The 17944-nt window shown below is 44.7% G+C and overlaps 1 protein-coding gene across 1 annotated transcript in view; it reads right to left on the bottom strand.

Annotated features, from left to right (window-relative positions):
* The window catches only part of LOC134402396 (cytochrome P450 2J6-like), a 95816-nt gene that overhangs the window by 16195 nt on the left and 61677 nt on the right, over positions 1-17944 (bottom strand). Inside the window, exons 4-5 of the mRNA XM_063131824.1 lie at positions 4477-4626; positions 4099-4259 (exon numbers count right to left, since the gene is read on the bottom strand). Of these exons, the coding sequence (XP_062987894.1) occupies positions 4099-4259; positions 4477-4626 (311 nt within the window). The remainder of the gene's footprint in view (positions 1-4098; positions 4260-4476; positions 4627-17944) is intronic.

The following is a 17944-nucleotide window of genomic DNA, read 5'->3' as shown; positions in this document are numbered from 1 at the left end:
CACTAAACCATAGTGCTGACCCTTTTGCAGCAAATGGCTAGTGAGTGTGTTTGAACCATGGTTATGTAGCCACCATGCTAATTCATGGCTTACATGACACACTAAGCCATAACAATTAGCTCAAAATGCTTAACCACTGTGGCTTAGTGTGTCATCTGAACAGGGTCACTCTCTCTTTTTCTCTTTTAGTTGCCAGAGAAAGTAACTCCACTGCAGGAACCACCAATCATTGATGTTGCTGCGAAGGTGAGCTGATCTCCCCCATTTGAATTGGTTTCCCTCCCACACTTCAAGAAGGATGCAGACCAGTTGGAGCATGCTCAAAGGAGGGCAAGGAGGATGATCAGGGGTCTGGAAACAAAGCCCTATGAGGAGAGGCTGAAAGAACTGAGCATGTTTAGCCTGGAGAAGAGAAGATTGAGGGGAGACATGACAGCACTCTTCAAATACTTAAAAGGTTGTCACACAGAGGAGGGCCAGGATGTCTTCTCGATCCTCCCAGAGAGCAGGACATGTTATAATGGGCTCAAGTTACAGGAAGCCAGATTCTGGCTGGACATCAGGAATAACGTCCTGACTGTTAGAGCAGTATCACAATGGAACTAGTTACCTAGGGAGATCATGGGATCTCCCACCCTAGAGGCCTTCAAGATGCAGCTGGACAAACATCTGTGAGGAATCCTTTAAGGTGGATTCCTGCATTGAGCAGGGGGTTGGATTCAATGGCCTTATAGGCCCCTTACAACTCTACTATTCTATGGTTCTATGATTCTGTATCCCAGCTCACCCTCTGCAGAATGGGCTGTACCAGGCAAACCAGGGAGGAGTAGCTCAGTGTACCCATAATGAGGGCTGAATCAATTTAGATCACCTCTACAACATTACAGCTATTAAAGTTTTCATAGGAATGTTGACTTTTACGGCTCTCCTGAAACTTGTCGGATGCCTCTGAAATTCATATTTTCAGTAGGGGTGTGATCCGCTTCGCTTAGAATTGGAGAAGCAACAGTGAATTGGGGTGATCCGCCTCCACCTGAGGCGGAGGAAAAGCGAATTGGGGGGCTGGAGAAGCATGGCGAAGAGAAGCGACCATAAGCAGAGCGCTCCTCTATTCGCGGAATGCTCCGCCAGCCATTTTGGATTTTTTCGCCCATAGGATTGCATTGCAGAAAAGATTATTATTATTATTATTATTATTATTATTATTATTATTATTATTATTATTAATTTATTTATTTATATAGCACAATCAGTGGATAACGTTTCTGTTTTTCAAGCTACCTCCTTGAAACTCACTGTGCTTTGAGAGTCATGGGTGGGGGTCATTTTGTGCCTATTTTCAGCACTTTGCATGCTGTGGTTTGCTTGCTATATTTTTTTAAAAAATAGGGTAAAAAAAGCAGGAGAGGTACCTTTTTGAAGTGCTGAAAGGCAGATTCAACTCCCAGTCATGGTCACCTGATGAAGCATCCTCCAATCCCAAAGTTGGAGGGGGGGAATAGGCAGAACGGGATACTTAGTAACTTGGGATACTGGGAAACTTTTCTTTCTTAGTCTCTGAACGGACTTTTCCCAGTGTTTTTTTAAACAGTTGCCCCACCAAACACACAAACACAACCTGAAATCATATACTAAGCAAATAAATAACAGATAAGAAACACAGCACTGCTACCCACCCTAACCTTGGTGAACAACTGAATAGATGTGGTGCAAGGGGATGAGGTCCCCTTGGGCATGTGGACGTGCCCAGTGCACACACTCCAGCTCTTGGAGGGTCATCTGAACACTCCAAAGCTTAAACAGTCTAGAACTTCTAGAAGCTAATGCCTGTCATGAATTGAAGTGTCACGTAGCTTCTTAAACACTGGTACTTACTTAGGGCCAGACAAATTGGCATATCCCCCTCCCCCTGGGCATGTCCACTTTCCTCTTACTGGTAAAAGACAGACATAGCCTTTTAAAAAATAATTATTCTTGTTGTTTATTATTGCTGATAATTCCACCCCTCCTTTGTATATTTATTTATTTATTACATTTTATATTTATACACCCCATAGCCCAAGCTCTCCTGGCTTTTCCTCTTCAGTGAAGTCAGGCAGGCTTTCATTATGGTTCAACTCCTTAATGTTGTTGTTGTTGTTGTTATTGCTGTTAATATTAGTACTGCTATTATTAACGCTATTATTATTTTGTTGTTGTTGTTTAATGGCTGTGATCATAATGCAGTCAGTCAGCTCTGAAGCAAGGATCACAAAGCTTTACTCTTATCTTCCTAGCCTCCTAGTTATGGGATGCAAAAGAAAAGGCATCTCTCTGTGCTGCTCCTGCCTCACAGGGATGGTTTGCATTATTGGCTTTGAAACAATCCTTGGCTCACTTCCTTGTGCTCCCAGAAATGTCTGCTTCATGCCTGCCTTCCCGCCTCCACCTGTGTGCTGTTTATTTTATTTATTTATTTATTTTATTTATTACATTTTTATACCGCCCAATAGCCGAAGCTCTCTGGGCGGTTCACAAAAATGCCTGTCATGAACTGTTGTTTTGGGGTATCTGCTGGGACTGACTCCCCCAGAGATCTATGGCATATCTGCCTGCCACTCTGCCCGCCTGGTGCCTGGGAGCTGTACCACATGATGGGCTTTGTGTTTCAACCCCACAAGCCTCCGGCATGCTTGCTCCCAGTGCTGCCTGTCCTCCTCCTCTGTGCCTGCCTTGCAGGGATGGTTTGAATGTGTCTTGCTTTGACTCAGGGGATAAGTCCTTCCTATGCTCACTTAGACTTTTTGAAGTTCCAAATAATTTTTTCAAGTGTGGAAGAAGATTCATATTTAGGTTTATCTACTCCCCAATTCATGGCATGTTGGGATTTCCTTTGAAGTGGCCACACTGAGCTGTCTGCAGCTTTAAGTCCCTGAGATACTGGGGTGTCTGATTTTCAAAAATTCCCCCAAAATCAGGGGAGGCTTGGATTTGCTTGAGGCTTGGCATGCATGTGTATACATGCATTAGGTGTCATGGTGCCTAATTTGACATTTCTAACTTGAAAATTGATGGAGTTCTAGCATGGGACTTGATTTGGGGTGAGTTAAAAGGTTAAAGCCCCGCCAAAAATCAGGGGATGATGGGATTTGCTTGAAACTTGCCATGAATGTGGATCTAGATGGCATCTGTGAGGGTGCCTGCTTCAAAGTTTTTTTCTGTCAAAATGTCAGAGTAAATCCCATGTCTGAAAATAGGGTGTCCGATATTCAATAATTCCTCCAAAATCAGCTGAGGATTGGATTTGCTTGAGGCTTGGCATGCATGTGTATACATGGTTAAGCTATCATGGTGCCGAGTTTGAGGTTTCTAATGTTAACAGAAAAAAAGTTGTAGGCTTTTTTGTATTTCAATGCAAGTCTATGGGGGGAAAGCGGAGCTCTGATCCAGATCCGGAGCTTCACAGCGAACCTGAGCGGACTATAGGCGGATCGGATCAGAGTGGAGTGGACCCGATCCGGAAGTTTAGAATCTGGAAGAGAAGCAGATCGGAGGGGGGGCGTGCACTGCACACCCCTAATTTTTAGTTCGGACACACTACTTTGGACTGATGGAGATACTCAGATGTTTGCTGATCATTACAGGCACAAACTTAGTTAGACTTAGATTGTAAACAAAGCAGGAGGAGAGCTTTGCTCCTCTTGCTTTTCCTTCCTCTAACCTGCATAGCTTCTTCTTCTAAACCCCTTCTCACCCTCCCACACATGTTTGCCGTTCCCTCCTTTCCCCATCATTCTCCTGCTATGTACAGGTGTCACTGTGTACATGAAAGAGAACATTCTATGAAGCAGGTTAGAAAGCAGGGATGCAGGGATTCTCAAAACTCAATTCCGTTGGTGTTTCACGGATCATTAAGTGCCTTTCGTTCCATCATTTATTGATTGATAGAATCAGATTTTCCCCCATTTCCTGGATTTGCACAATTTACATTAGTGCAAATTCACCTTTGCAAAAATGCACAACACCCACCCATCTTACGTGTGTTTTGGGGAAATGTGCATTGTTTTCTGGGATCAAAGAAAGAGACATGGCTGAATCAGTAAGAAAAAGCCTACTCACAATATGAAAGATGCTGCCTGGAAATTTTAATCCAACGTTAAGATCTTCAATCATTTTCTGGAATTTTTCATCTTCAAGAGAAAACCGGTGTCCAAATGTCACAGCACAAATCACATTGGAGACTGCATTGGTGATGTGCAAGGAAGGGTCAAGCGGCTGACCTTAAAATGGAGGTATATTAATATTAATCCAAGATCTCTTATTAATACCCAGAGTGGGATTTCATAGTGGTACAAAAGAGACAATTGGGAACTTGGCCAATATAATTTTGTGTTAGAACTCAAGTACTGTGAATGAAATTGTATTCCAGTATACAGAGCACAAAAAGATTTCTGTGGACTTCAACATGAGCCTGCATCATCTCTGAATCTTACATACCCTTTGCACGTGCAAAAATCTCCACCAGCTGCTGAGCCTCATCTTGTATTTGGTGCTCCATGCCTTTCTTCCCCAGTCCCAGCTTCCGCAGAGTCACTACACCAAACTTTCTCTGCTGCTTCCAAGTGTGCCCATTTGAAAACGCAATACCTTATGCCATCAAGAAACAATGGGAAATAATTATGTATAAAATTCAAGAAAAAATGGTTAGGTTCCTGAACTAGAAGAGGCATTCATATATTCTAATTCATTTGTAGAAAACAAAGACTACCAAAAATGAACAGATAAAAATACTAGGGATGTGCTCTGCTCCGATTAGAATCGGAGAATCAGAAGCGAATTGGCCTGCTCTGCCTTGCCCAGAGGTGGAGTAGAAGTGGACCACGGACCCTTAGAAGCAAGGTGAAGAGAAGCGCCCATAGGCAGAGCGCTTCTCTTATCGCGGTTCACTCCGATCGCCATTATGAAAAATTTCGCCCATTGGATTGCATTGCGGAAAAGAATAGGGGATAACTGTGTTGTTTTTAAAGCTATCTTTCTGAAACTTCTTGTGCTTAGAGAGTCGTGGCTGCGGGTCATTTTGAGCCTACTCTCAGCTCTCTGCGTGGTGCGGTTCACTTGCTAGAATTTTTGGAAAAATCAGGTAAAAAAAGCGGGACAGCGGGTAAACCGGCGGGTTTGTTTGTTCGTTTGTTTTTTGGTAGCAATGACAGGCACATTCAACTCCCAATCCTGATGAGAATGGATTACCTCATGAAGCATCCTCTAATCCCAGCGTTGGAGGGGGGGACTACGGCAGAGCCACCCTGAGAGCTTCAGCTTTTCAGCATCTTTATGGGTTGTCGTTCATGGGGAGAGGAGTTAGTTAGGTGCTGCTGCTGTGTTTGTTGGAGGAGATAGATTAGGATTTAGCTTGGCGTGTGTGTGTGTTCTTACTTTTTGCTTAGTTTGCTCTGTGTTTTTCCCTTACTTTGATTTAATATAAACTTTATTTTTAAATTTTGGAGTGTTTGGTTGGTTGGTTGGTTGGTTCCCCCCTCTCCCCGCTTAAAGCCTGACTGTGTTTCATCTTCCTTCTTTCTTCTATATAAAAAAAATACAAAAAAATACAAAAAAAAATCTCTATTTCTTCTCTCTTTCTCTCTCTCTCTCTCTCTCTCTCTCTCTCTCTCTCTCTCTCTCTCTCTCTGTGTGTGTGTGTGTGTGTGTGTTACTTGGACTGTGTGTGTGTGACTATGTTATTGTGTGAGTGTGCTGTGTGCACTGCTTGTGAAGTGCAAAACAGCCAGTTTGAGCATTTCACATACACACTTGTCCCATTTCCCTAAATACATATTAGTATTAGCATTAGTATATTATTATTATTCATATTATTATTAGTATTACTAGTATTATATTATTATCATAATGAGAAGAGGGAGCAGGCGCACGTCTGTGGCTGGGCGTGCTGAAAGCAGTGGTGGTCAAGGGAAGGCTCAGGCTGGCACCAGTAAGCAGGCTGCCTCTCCTGCTGTGAAAATCAAACAGGCAACTCCTTGGCTGGCTGCTCCTCAACAGAAGCAGCAGGCAGAGGCACTCTTTTCTGCAACTTGTGCCCGGCGTTCTCTTTTTGAGGGTGGGAATGGAAAAAGTGCCCCTTTGCAAGAGGCAGGTGGCAGCAGTGCCATTAGAGGTGGAGGAGGAGTATCCCCAACTCCTTCATTATTGTTTGAGCCCATGAGCCCGCTGATGGACCTGTCCCCAGACCTCATAGACGAGGTCCTCAGCACAGTGGAGGGGCAGGAGGAGGAGGAGGAGGAGGTGGTGGTCCTCCAGGATGTGGGTGCTGAGGAGGAGCAGCAGCAGGCCGAGGCTCTCTCCCTGTCTAATCCCACACCTCTTCCGCTGTAACCCCTGTTTCTGTGGTGACACCAGAGAGCTCAGGCGGGCAATTGGTGTCACCATGGAAGCGAAATACAAGTATAGTGTGGGACCACTATGAGGTGGTAGTGGATCCCTGCTTTGCTGTCTGTCGCCACTGCAAACTCACCCTAAGCAGGGGTTCAGCTGCAGGGCATTATGGAACCAGCAGCCTGAAGATGCATCTTCAGAGGCAGCACCAGTCGATCTTGCTGGGGAAAGAGGCGGGCACTTCCAAGGCGACTGGTTCCAGGGGAAAGCCGAAGGCTGCTGCTGGCAATGCCACCCTAAGCTCTCCATCTCCCATCCCCACAAGGGTTATGACTAAGCCATAGATCTCTGGGGAAGTTAGTCCCTGCAGATCCTGCTACCCCACAAAGTGGGCACAGACAGGCAGGCAGAGAGGCAGGCACAGGCAGGCAGGCAGATTGGTGGGCATTAAGAGGCTGCTACATTGCACAGGTAAGCCATAGATCTCTGGGAAACTCCAAGAAGATCCCGCTACTCCACAATGATGGCACCCAGGTGGAGGAGGCGGGTGGGCAGGCAGACAGGTGGGCAGGTGGGCTGGCGGGCATTAAGGGGCTAGTACCTTGCACAGGTAAGCCATAGATTGATTTTCACAGCAGGAGATGCTGCCTGCTTTCTGGTGCCAGCCTTGCCTTGCCCGGTGCTTTCACCACGCACAACCACAGGTGGACACCTGTTGCCTTTTCTCATTATAAGTAATTATTGGAAATAATAATAATAATAATAATAATAATAATAATAATAATAATAAAAATGTATTTATTATTTGGGGAAATGGGACAAGTATTGTGCTTTGCCAAAACTTTAATTGAATGCTCAAACTTCATGCTTTTTGCACTTAAGAAGCAGTGCACAGCAAACACACTCACACAATCACACACAGTCCAAACAAACACACACAGAGAGAGTAAGAGAGAAAAAGAGAGAGAGAAAGAGAGGATAGGATTTTTTTTTGTAATTTTTTAAAGTCTTTTTTTTATATAGAAGAAATAAGGCAAATGAATACAAACACAATCACAGAACACAGGGTTTAAAAGACAGGGGGAAGGGGGGGTTGAGAAACAAACGAACAAAGAAACACTCCAAAAATGAACAATTATAAATTTATATAAATCAAACTAAGGCAAAACACAATGCACAGGAAAGCTAAGCAAGAAGTCAGAAACAAACAAACACATGTACCCCAAGCTAAATCCTATCTCCTCCAAACAAATGCAGCTACAGCACAGTACTAACTAGTAGGGGTGTGCACGGACCCCCCGCTCCGCTTCACTTGCAGATCCACCATTTCCCGGATAGGGCCACTCCGCCCCGCCCCCGCTCCGCCCACTTCCGCTCCGCTCCGCTCGGAGCTCCGGATCCGGATCCGGAGCTCCGTTTCCCCCCCATAGGCTTGCATTGAAAGCTAAAAAATTATACAACTTTTTTTCTGTTCAAGTTAGAAACCTCACGTTTGGCACCATGACACCTCATGGGGGTATACACATGCACGCCAAGTTTCAAAGCAATCCCATCATCCCCTGATTTTTGGGGAATTTTTGAAAATCGGGCACCCCATTCACACCCCTTTCCATAGCTCCGTCAATTTGCACGTTAGAAACCTCAAACTCGCCACCATGAAAGCTTATCCAGGGATACATATGCATGCCGAGACTCAAGGCAGTCCCATCATCCCCTGATTTTGGGGGAATTTATGAAAATCCAACACCCCTTTCCATAGCTCCGTCAATTTTGCACGTTAAAAAAAAACCTCAAACTCACCACCATGAAAGCTTATCCAGGGATACATACGCACGCCGAGACTCAAGGCAGTCCCATCATCCCCTGCTTTTTGGCGGGGCTTAAACCTGCAAAATTTGGAACTTCCAAAACTCCAAGTGAGCGCAAGAAGGACTTCTCCCCTGAGTCAAAGCCACACACACACAACATCCCTGCGAGGTGGGCAGGGGAGGAGGGAGGGAAGGCAGGCAGGCATGCAGCTGGCATTTCTGGGGGCATAAGGAAGTGAGCCAAGGATAAGCCAGTAATGCATATAAAATGGAATAAATCAATAAATAAACAAAGGAGGGGTGGAATTAAAAGCAGCAGTGTTGCTCAATAAACAGCAAGAAGATTTTTTTAAAAAAGGCTATATCTGTCTTTTACCAGCAATAGGGGGACGTGCCCGGGGGAGGGGGAAGCAGCTGCCAGTTCAACTCAAGACAGCCACCAACAGCTCTGAGATTAAGAAGTAAACGCTCACTTCAACTCATAACAGGCATCGCTCCACCACTAAAAAGTGAGCATTCACTTCAACTCATGATAGGCATTGCTCCACCGTTTTACTCTCTTTGGAAGGCTCTAATGGCCTTCCAGTGCAGGAGAGAGTGGGGGCACGTCCACAATGAGATGCCCTAGGGGAGCTCATCCCCTTGCACCACATCTTTTCAGTTGTTCCCCAAAGTTAGGGTGGGGAGCAGTGCTGTGTTTCTATCTCTTATTCTTGGCTTAGTATATGATTTCAGGTTGTGTTTGTGCATTTGGTGGGGCTACTGTGTTAAAAAACACGGGGAAAAGCCCGTTCAGATGAAGAAAGAGAAGTTTCCCAGAATCCCAAGTTACCTGTTTTGCCTATGCCCTCCTCTAACTTTGGGATCATCATGACCGGGAGCTGACTCTGCCCCTCAGCCCTCTGAAAAAGGTATTTTTCCCGCCGATTTTTTAAAAACTTCTAGCGCGCGACCCGTACGACGCAGAAAGTTGAGAGTGGTCTCAAAATGACCCCATCCACGACTCTCTGTGCACAAGAATTTTCAGAACGATAGCTTAACCCCCCCCCCAGTTATCCCCGATTCTTTCCCTCAATGCAATCCTATGGGCGAAAAGCCGAAAACGCCGTTTGAGCCGCGCGGTTGACCCGATTTTCAAAAAAAAATAGCACGCGACCCACACAACGCAGAGAGGTGAGAGTGGTCTCAAAATGACCCCCATCCACGACTCTCTGAGCACAAGAATTTCCAGAACGATAGCTTCAAAAACAACCTAGTTATGCGCGATTATTTGCCGCAATGCAATCCTATGGCGAAATGTTTTCAAGATGGCGACCGGAGCGCTCCGCCTGAACTAGGAGCTCCGAAAAATGGTCGCTTCTCTTCACCTTGCTTCTAGGGGTCCGCGGTCCGCTCCTACTCCGCCTCTGGGTAAGGCGGAGCAGGCCAATCCGCTACTGCTTCTACGCTCCTTATCGGAGCGGATCACACCCCTACTAACTAGCCTCCTCTCTCCACGAACTCCAACCCACAAAGAGAGAGAAAGGAAAAACTGTCTCTTGGTGGCTCTGGCTTAGTCCCCCCTCCAACATTGGGATTGGAGGATGCTTCACATCAGGTGATCACTTATCATCATGATTGGGAGTTGAATCAGCCTCTCATCACTTCAAAAAAAATTACCCCCTCCCACTTTTACCCATTCTATAAAAATTAATAGCAAGCAAATCGCTCAATGAAAACTTCTGAAAATTGATACAAATGACCCCCAATCATCACTCTCTAAGCACAGTAAGTTTCAAGGATGTAGCTTGAAAAACAAAAAAGTTATACATGCTTAGTTTGCGCAATGCAATCCTATGGGGAAAATTTCCAAAATGGCAGGTGAAGCTTCGTGACAAGCGGATCGCTCCATGAGTGGGTGACCCACTTCGTGATGCTTTGCCCCACCCTGACTCGCTTCACCTCCACCTTTAACAGAGGTGTATCAGACTGCTCTAATGCCGTTTCTACGACCTGAAACAGAGCGGAGCACAGCCCTAGTAAAATGGGCTTTTAGTATAATATTTGGCCCTAAAATTATAACAAGTTATAACAAATTATTACAACTATTACGACAGGTGGCCCAATCTCTACTTTTATGGGACCATTTAATGTCTGTAGATGATGGTTGAATATGTTAATGCCAAATTAGATTGTAAGCCTATGCGGCAGGGTCTTGCTATTTACTGTTTTACTCTGTGCAGCACCATGTACATTGATGGTGCTATATAAATAAATAATAATAATAATAATAATAAAATCTTTCTCCACTGCTCCCATTATATTGTCATCCAGAATTTATTAGCAATGCAAGGCAAATTAGGGTAGAAACTAGTCATGTGCTCCGCTCCGATTAGGAGCGTGGAAGCAGTAGCGGATTGGCCTGCTCCGCCTTACCCAGAGGTAGAGTAGAAGCAGGCTGCGGACCCCCAGAAGCAAGGCGAAGAGAAGCGGCCATTTTTCGGAGCTCCTAGTTCAGGCGGAGCGCTCTGATCGCCATCTTGAAAACATTTCGCCATAGGATTGCATTGCGGGAAATAATTGCGGATAACTAGGTTGTTTTTGAAGCTATCATTCTGGAAATTCTTGTGCACCGAGAGTCGTGGATGGGGGTCATTTTGAGACTACTCCCACCTCTCTGCGTCGTGCGGGTCGCGTGCTATATTTTTTTTAAAATCGGGTCAACAAACAGGGACAGCGCGGGTCAAACGGTGGTTTTCAGCTTTTCGCCCATAGGATTGCATTGAGGGAAAGAATCGCAGATAACTGGGTTGGTTTTTAAGCTATCGTTCTGAAAATTCTTGTGCACAGAGAGTCGTGGATGGGGGTCATTTTGACACTACTCTAACCTCTCTGTGTGGTGCGGGTCGCGCGCTAGAATTTTTTAAAAAATCGGCAGGAAAAATACCTTTTTCAAAGGGCTGAGGGGCAGAGTCAGCTCCCGGTCATGATCCCATGATCCCAAAGTTGGAGGAGGGGATAGGCAAAACGGGTAACTTGGGATTCTGGGAAACTTCTCTTTTTTAATCTGAACGGACTTTTCCCAGTGTTTTTTAACACAGTAGCCCCACCAAATGCACAAACACAACCTGAAATCATATACTAAGCCAATAATAAGAGATAGAAACACAGCACTGCTACCCACCCTAACTTTGGGGAACAACTGAAAAGATGTGGTGCAAGGGGATGAGCTCCCCTAGGGCATTACATTGTGGACATGCCCCCACTCTCTCCTGTACTTGGAGGGCCATCAGAGCCCTCCAAAGAGAGTAACCCGGTGGAGCAATGCCTATCATGAGTCGAAGTGAGCATTCTACTTCTCTTAGTGGTGGAGCAATGCCCATCATGAGTTGAAGTGAAAGTTCTACTTCTCGTGGTGAAGCAATGGCTTTCATGAGTCGAACTGGCAGCTGCTTCCCTCTCCCCTGGGCACGTCCCCCTATTACTGGTAAAAGACAGATATAGCCTTTTTAAAAAAGTTCTTCTTGTTGTTTATTCAGCAACACTGCTGCTTTTAATTCCACCCCTCCTTTGTTTATTTATTGATTTATTCCATTTTATATGCATTACTGGCTTATCCTTGGCTCACTTCCTTATGCCCCCAGAAATGTCTGCTGCATGCCTGCCTGCCTTCCCTCCCTCCTCCCCTGCCCACCTCGCAGGGATGTTGTGTGTGTGTGGCTTTGACTCAGGGGAGAAGTCCTTCCTGTGCTCACTTGAAGTTTTGGAAGTTCCAAATTTTGTAGGTTTAAGCCCCGCCAAAAAACGGGATGATGGGACTGCCTTGGGTCTCGGCGTGCGTATGTATCCCTGGATAACCCTTTCATGGTGGTGGTGAGTTTGAGGGGGTTTTTTAACATGCAAATTGATGGAGCTATGGAAAGGGGTGTTGGATTTTCATAAATTCCCCAAAAATCAGGGGATGATGGGACTGCCTTGAGTCTGGGCATCCATGTGGACACATGGATAAGCTTTCATGGTGCTGAGTTTGAGGTTTCTAACATGCAAATTGACGGAGCTATCCCAAGGGATGTGAATGGGGTGCCTGATTTTCAAAAATTCCCCAAAAATCAGGGGATGATGGGATTGCCTTGAAACTTGGTGTGTGTGTGTGTATACGTCCATGAGGTGTCATGGTGCCTAACGTGAGGTTTCTAACTTTAACAGAAAAAAAGTTGTATAATTTTTTAGCTTTCAATGCAACCCTATGGGGGAAAAACGGAGCTCCGATCCGGATCCGGAGCTCCGAGCGGAGCGGAGTGGAAGTGGGCGGAGCGGGGGCGGGGTGAAGTGGCCCACTCCAAAAATGGCAGATCTGGAAGTGAAGCGGAGCAGGGGGTCCGTGCACACCCCTAGTAGAAAAATTCAAGAGAGCAGGGCTGCATAGAATGCAGGATTTTTTTTTTTATCCTGATAATGCTCCTCTCTCTAGAGATTTGTGGAGAACCCAACTGAAAGCCTTCAACATTACATGTCTGGAGTGGTACCAGGTGGGCACATTCATGCAACAACTACATGTTAAGGAATGTGCCACCCGTCCTCTTACAGAGTTCAAACTTTTAATTAAGTCCACTACAGGCACTTATACAGGTTTGGTGTCTCAACTATACTCAATCCTTCTTAATTTAGGGAAGGGCAGTTCTGAAGTCCTAAAGAAAATATGGGATTTGGAGTGGTCTATCAAGGTAGACAGTGCAGTTCAGTCAAATTTGCTAAGCAAATTACCATTCAAATCAGTTTCAATGTCAACAAAGCAATAAAAACATTTTTCAATTTTAAAAATTCTCCAAAAATGGTACAACTCCAATAAGGATGGCATGATTTAATAAATCTAATTTGCAACACTGTTGGAAGGAATGTGGAGAGGTAGGTTCTTTTCAACGTATGTGGTGGCATTGTGCCAAAATAAAAGTTTTTTGGGGACTTAATTTTTAAAGAAATTGAAAAGATAACAGGGCAAAAAATATTAAATTACCAGAAATAGCATTATTAGGAGTATTTCAAGAGGAGAATGAAGAAGTTGAATCTAAGCAATTAATAAGATTTCTTTTGGTTGCTACCAAGTTGGTTATAGTCAGATACTGGAAAGATTTGGCTGGCGCCACACTAACAAATTGGTACAGTAAGGTTTGGCATGTAGCCTTAATGGAGAAACTGACAAATAAATTGAGATTAGTAAGAGGAACAAGATACAAAGATACATTTAATAAGGATTGGTATTGTTTCATACACAACCTCGTCAGAATGGGAGAATAAAATCCCAAAATAATTGAAATCCTTTTGGTTGTCACAATGAAAGATTTTATTTATTTATTTATTTATTTATTTATTTATTACATTTCTATACTGCCCAATAGCCGGAGCTCTCTGGGCGGTTTTTGTGATAACTTATTCTCTTTTTTTTTTTTTTTTTTTTTTCACTTACAAAAAGAAGAAGAAATTGTTTAAAGCAATGAAGAATGATACATATGTGCATATATATATATATATATATATATATATATATATATATATATATTAGCTGTACCCGGTGTAACATACACCATTGTAGCATATCTTAAAGTTTATTAATTAAATAGCATCGCAGGGGTACGGGCTACTTGGAGGCCATTGATATAGTGCCATCTGGCAGACCTGGGGGGCAGGGAGGTCAGGGAGGGGAAGCAGGTGTCCCCCTCTCCCAGGGTTCCTGTCAGCCTTGGGCTGCCCACCTAGCTCGCATGAGATTAGGCCAGGGCTGGGGCTCGCAGCAGGCTAGCGGCCTCCCATCTGGCCACCGAGGCCCGGGCCGTGCCTCACTCATGATCCAGACTGTGGCACTGCCCCCTTCATGGGGGGGAGCAAAGAGGCAGAAAGGGGATAGGATTATCTTGGAAAGCCCAGAGGAGTCGGGCGAGGGGCTTAGCAACCTGTATCAGCTGACGTTACACGTTACTGTTGCTTAGCAACTTTTTGCAGCTGAAGCCTGTACGGAAACATACCTAAGTGTTTTAGATATAGATATAGATATTGTAACAGATAATTTTGTAATAGATATAATAATATCATTGATTTCATATGAGGGAAGGGATAATTATGATAATTATGGCCTCCTCTTCCGGCTTCAAGCTGGGGCCTCAATTGAAGCCCGCGACAGACACAGGTAAGAGGCAGGGGGAGTTTGGCTTACCTGGCTCCGCCACCACTGCCACCATCCATGCGGAGATGGCGACGGAGCCAGGTAAGGGGGCAGGGGGGAGGGGGGCTTACCTGCCTCCATCACAGTCCATCGCCAACTTCAACTGAGGGCCAGGCCTCAGTTGAAGCCCGCGCCAGACCACGACGGAGCAAGGTAAGGGGGGGAGTTTGGCTTATTGGCCCCCATTTTGTCTCCACTTCCCCACTTCCCTGCCTCTGCCATCTGCCACGGAGGCAAGTAAGTAGGGAAGGGGGGCAAAATCTCAATACGCTCCTCTGGATCTCGCTCCACAGAGTGGAGCGAGGGAGGGGTAGATCGACCCAAAGCAGTTCAGGCCTGATCAGGAAGTTCCGGATTGGGCCACGAAGCGGTTCGGGGCGGGGGGGTCCGTGCACAGCCCTACTCTTTACACATATGCTTTTCAAGGTATACCTTTCAAATCAGCAAGACTTGCCCTTGAAAACCTTAAACACAATAGGTTCGTGTCTCCTTTGATGTCTTCCAAGTGAAAGTGATGCTCTGTTTTACAGTTTATGTCACAATCCTTTTAATATATGGTAAATACAGTGCAATTGCTATTTCCTAAATTCACCTGCTAATGATATCTCCAGTTGACTGAAACTTTTGTACTGAAATCCTTTGTCATCTTATGTTTTCGTTAGAGAAAGGGGCAGTACAAGTTCTTACTGTTCGCAGCTTACCATTTTCTCCTCCTACAGCTTTTAGGAAAGGAGTTAAAGGTCGCTCAGAGAATGCTTCTGCGTGGTTGATCAGCACTTCTTTCACAGCTTGGAATCCAGACACACCTATCACAGGCTGATTTCCTAGCCATCCAGTGTAAATATTTCCATATTGCTTTTGTGCCTGCCATTTGGGCCAAAATAGAGAACAGAAATGTGTCAATAAAACAAATTGGATTATTGCAAGTTAATACATCAACACCAGCCTTCCTTACATCTTTACATATGCAGCTACTGGCCATGTGCAGCATCTCTCCTCTCTGCCTAATCTCTCTCCCAGTTTTCCTTTAAGAATATAGGAACATCAGAGGGACTTACCATCAGACTATCAGTCCATCTAGCCCTGTATTGTTGACACTGGCTGGCAGCAGTGGTCTGCATGGTTTCAGGCTGCATTCTTTCTTTACCCTACCTGGAGAAGCTGGGGATCGAACTTGGGGCCTTGTGCATGCAAAGCATGCGCTCTATCACATTGAGCTATGGCCCCTTCCACTATCTCTCTCAGATTCTTGCTAGTATATTCCTTTTTCCTTGTTCCTTCATTCTCCTGGAATATTCCCTCTTCCACCCCTCCTTATGTATTCCCAGACTTTTTTGTTTACTCCCTCCTCCTGCCTCGCACCTGCCTAGGATAAGAGCAGCAGAGAGGCCCTTTGGATTTTCGGTACTCAGTCCCGCAGTCTTCTTCAACCCACCAAATCCTTCAGTGCATTACAATTTTGATGGCTGAGGACCATAATAGATGTTACTTTAAATGTGTGTTGATCAGCTAAGTCAAAGTGGTGTAGAGGGGCTTTTAAGATCTAGATCAGGGGCCCACTCTTACTCTTGATCATAAATGAAAATGAAATGTAACAGCTAGACTCACAGTTAAGGTAAAGTCAGTTCTGGTCATTAAAGCAAACTTCCACAACCACATCCACAGATGTTTTGGACTACAACTCCCAGGATTCATCATCATTGGCCATGCAGGCTGGGACTGATGGAAACTGAAATCCCAAACATCTGGAAAACACCAGGTGCAGTGGCCACTACTGGGTTGCAGCCTGACTAAAGCTGGATTGCAAAAGCAGCACTATCACCATACAAAATAAAGAAAAAGAAGTGGGTCCCAAATGCATGTTTGGACTAAAGGAAGTCCCCTGGTCTGAAAAAGGTGGGAAACTACCAGCTTGCAAAGTGTTAACGGGTTGTGAGGTGTGTTTCAGCACTAAGTGGACTTGGTGCCAGAGTTTCTGCTTGCAGGGGAGGTGAAGGTAGATCAGAATTCATCTCGGCCAGAACTCCAGGACCTCTTTCAGCCTGGGGGCTGAATTCCATTTAGAAGAAGGTCTCGGGGTCCAAAATGCAGTAGTGGGAGGGGCAGAAGGAAAAGGGGAGGGGACAGAAGGAAAACAGGAGGGGCCAGAAGGAAAAGGGGCAGAGCTGGAAGGAAAAGGGGAGGGGCCAGAAGGAAAAGGGGCACGGGCAGGAAAAAAATACCAGCATATTTTAGCTTAATGCTCTTCCTGCCAGTCATGAAGCCTTCGCAGAAGCATTTCAACGTTTTAGAATGGGGGGGGGGGAAATGACACAGAAGCTGGGGGGGACCCCCAAAGAATTGACATTTGGTGGAAAGGGGGCATGCTCTTCTGTGGAACGCTGGAGATACAGATTGGTGAACCCTGATGGCCAAATTCACACACACCCTTCCCTGGTTAAGATCTAAGCCATTTTGCCACATATACTAGCCTCTGTTGCAAGCAGATGGAAAGGAAGCATGCAGAAAAACCTGTTCTCTTTCTCTTTCTTCCTTCTCTAAGGCATATGAGAAAAGGGCACATTTGACAAAAGCATGGCTATTAGAAGCTCTGTGTATTTTGGCTCCTCATTTAAATACTGTTAGGATATTCTGGAGCAGGAACATTCCAAGAGAGTTCTGTTGCTTGATGGTATGGCGAAAAGAAATGGCATTATCCTTATAAAGGTACGTTATATTCCAAATTACTAATAGAAAATAGATCCCAATTAATATTGGGGAAATTCCTTCAATAACATGCAGAATTTTGGGTTATTTTTAATAGGTGGCATTTTTGTTTATTTGTGCTTTTCCTCCCAACATTTCCTATTCAATTTGTCATCTATGCTTTTCAGATTCTTTCTCTAGAGGAAGCACGATCTTCCATTTGTCTAGCTTTTAAACCAGCAGCTATATTTCTTTCTCCCTTTTTTCAATACACAAGCCTGTGGTTACAAAATCTAAAGCCCACAGAGGGACAACTGAACACACACACACACACACACACACACACACACACACACACACACACACACACACACACATATATATATATATATATATATATATATATATATATATAAAAACTTTTTTACCTTTTGGGGAAGCCATTACCTGCTTCTGCTGCATTCAAATCTGGATTTTGTGAGTTCCACACAAAAACACTTTATTGATAGTATCTTTAGTAGAAATTTAATATATATTTTACTACCCTGCCAAGAGTTTACATATGTATTTCTAATTGCAAAATATGACTTCATGTTTAATAAGCCAATGTACTGATGGTTAACTTTAGTATTGATTTTACTATCTTTGTATAATCAATTGTATTTTGTTAAATAGTTTATATTCTTAACCTTCAATCCTTGAAACACTTCCTTGGGAATAAGCCCCACTGAACACAGTGCAGATTATTCTGAGCAGCGGCCTACTTCCGGGCTTATGTGTCGGCGACAGTGGAAGCTGCCAGATGCAAGGGCGGTGGAGGCAGGTAAACCCCCTCCCCCTCCCCCACTTACCCGGTGCCTCCGCTATCCACTGCCATCATTGCATCTGG

The sequence above is a fragment of the Elgaria multicarinata genome, chromosome 8, assembly GCF_023053635.1.
Source record: "Elgaria multicarinata webbii isolate HBS135686 ecotype San Diego chromosome 8, rElgMul1.1.pri, whole genome shotgun sequence".
NCBI classification, from domain to species: Eukaryota; Metazoa; Chordata; class Lepidosauria; order Squamata; family Anguidae; genus Elgaria; species Elgaria multicarinata.
This window is presented reverse-complemented; position numbering and strand designations above follow the sequence as displayed.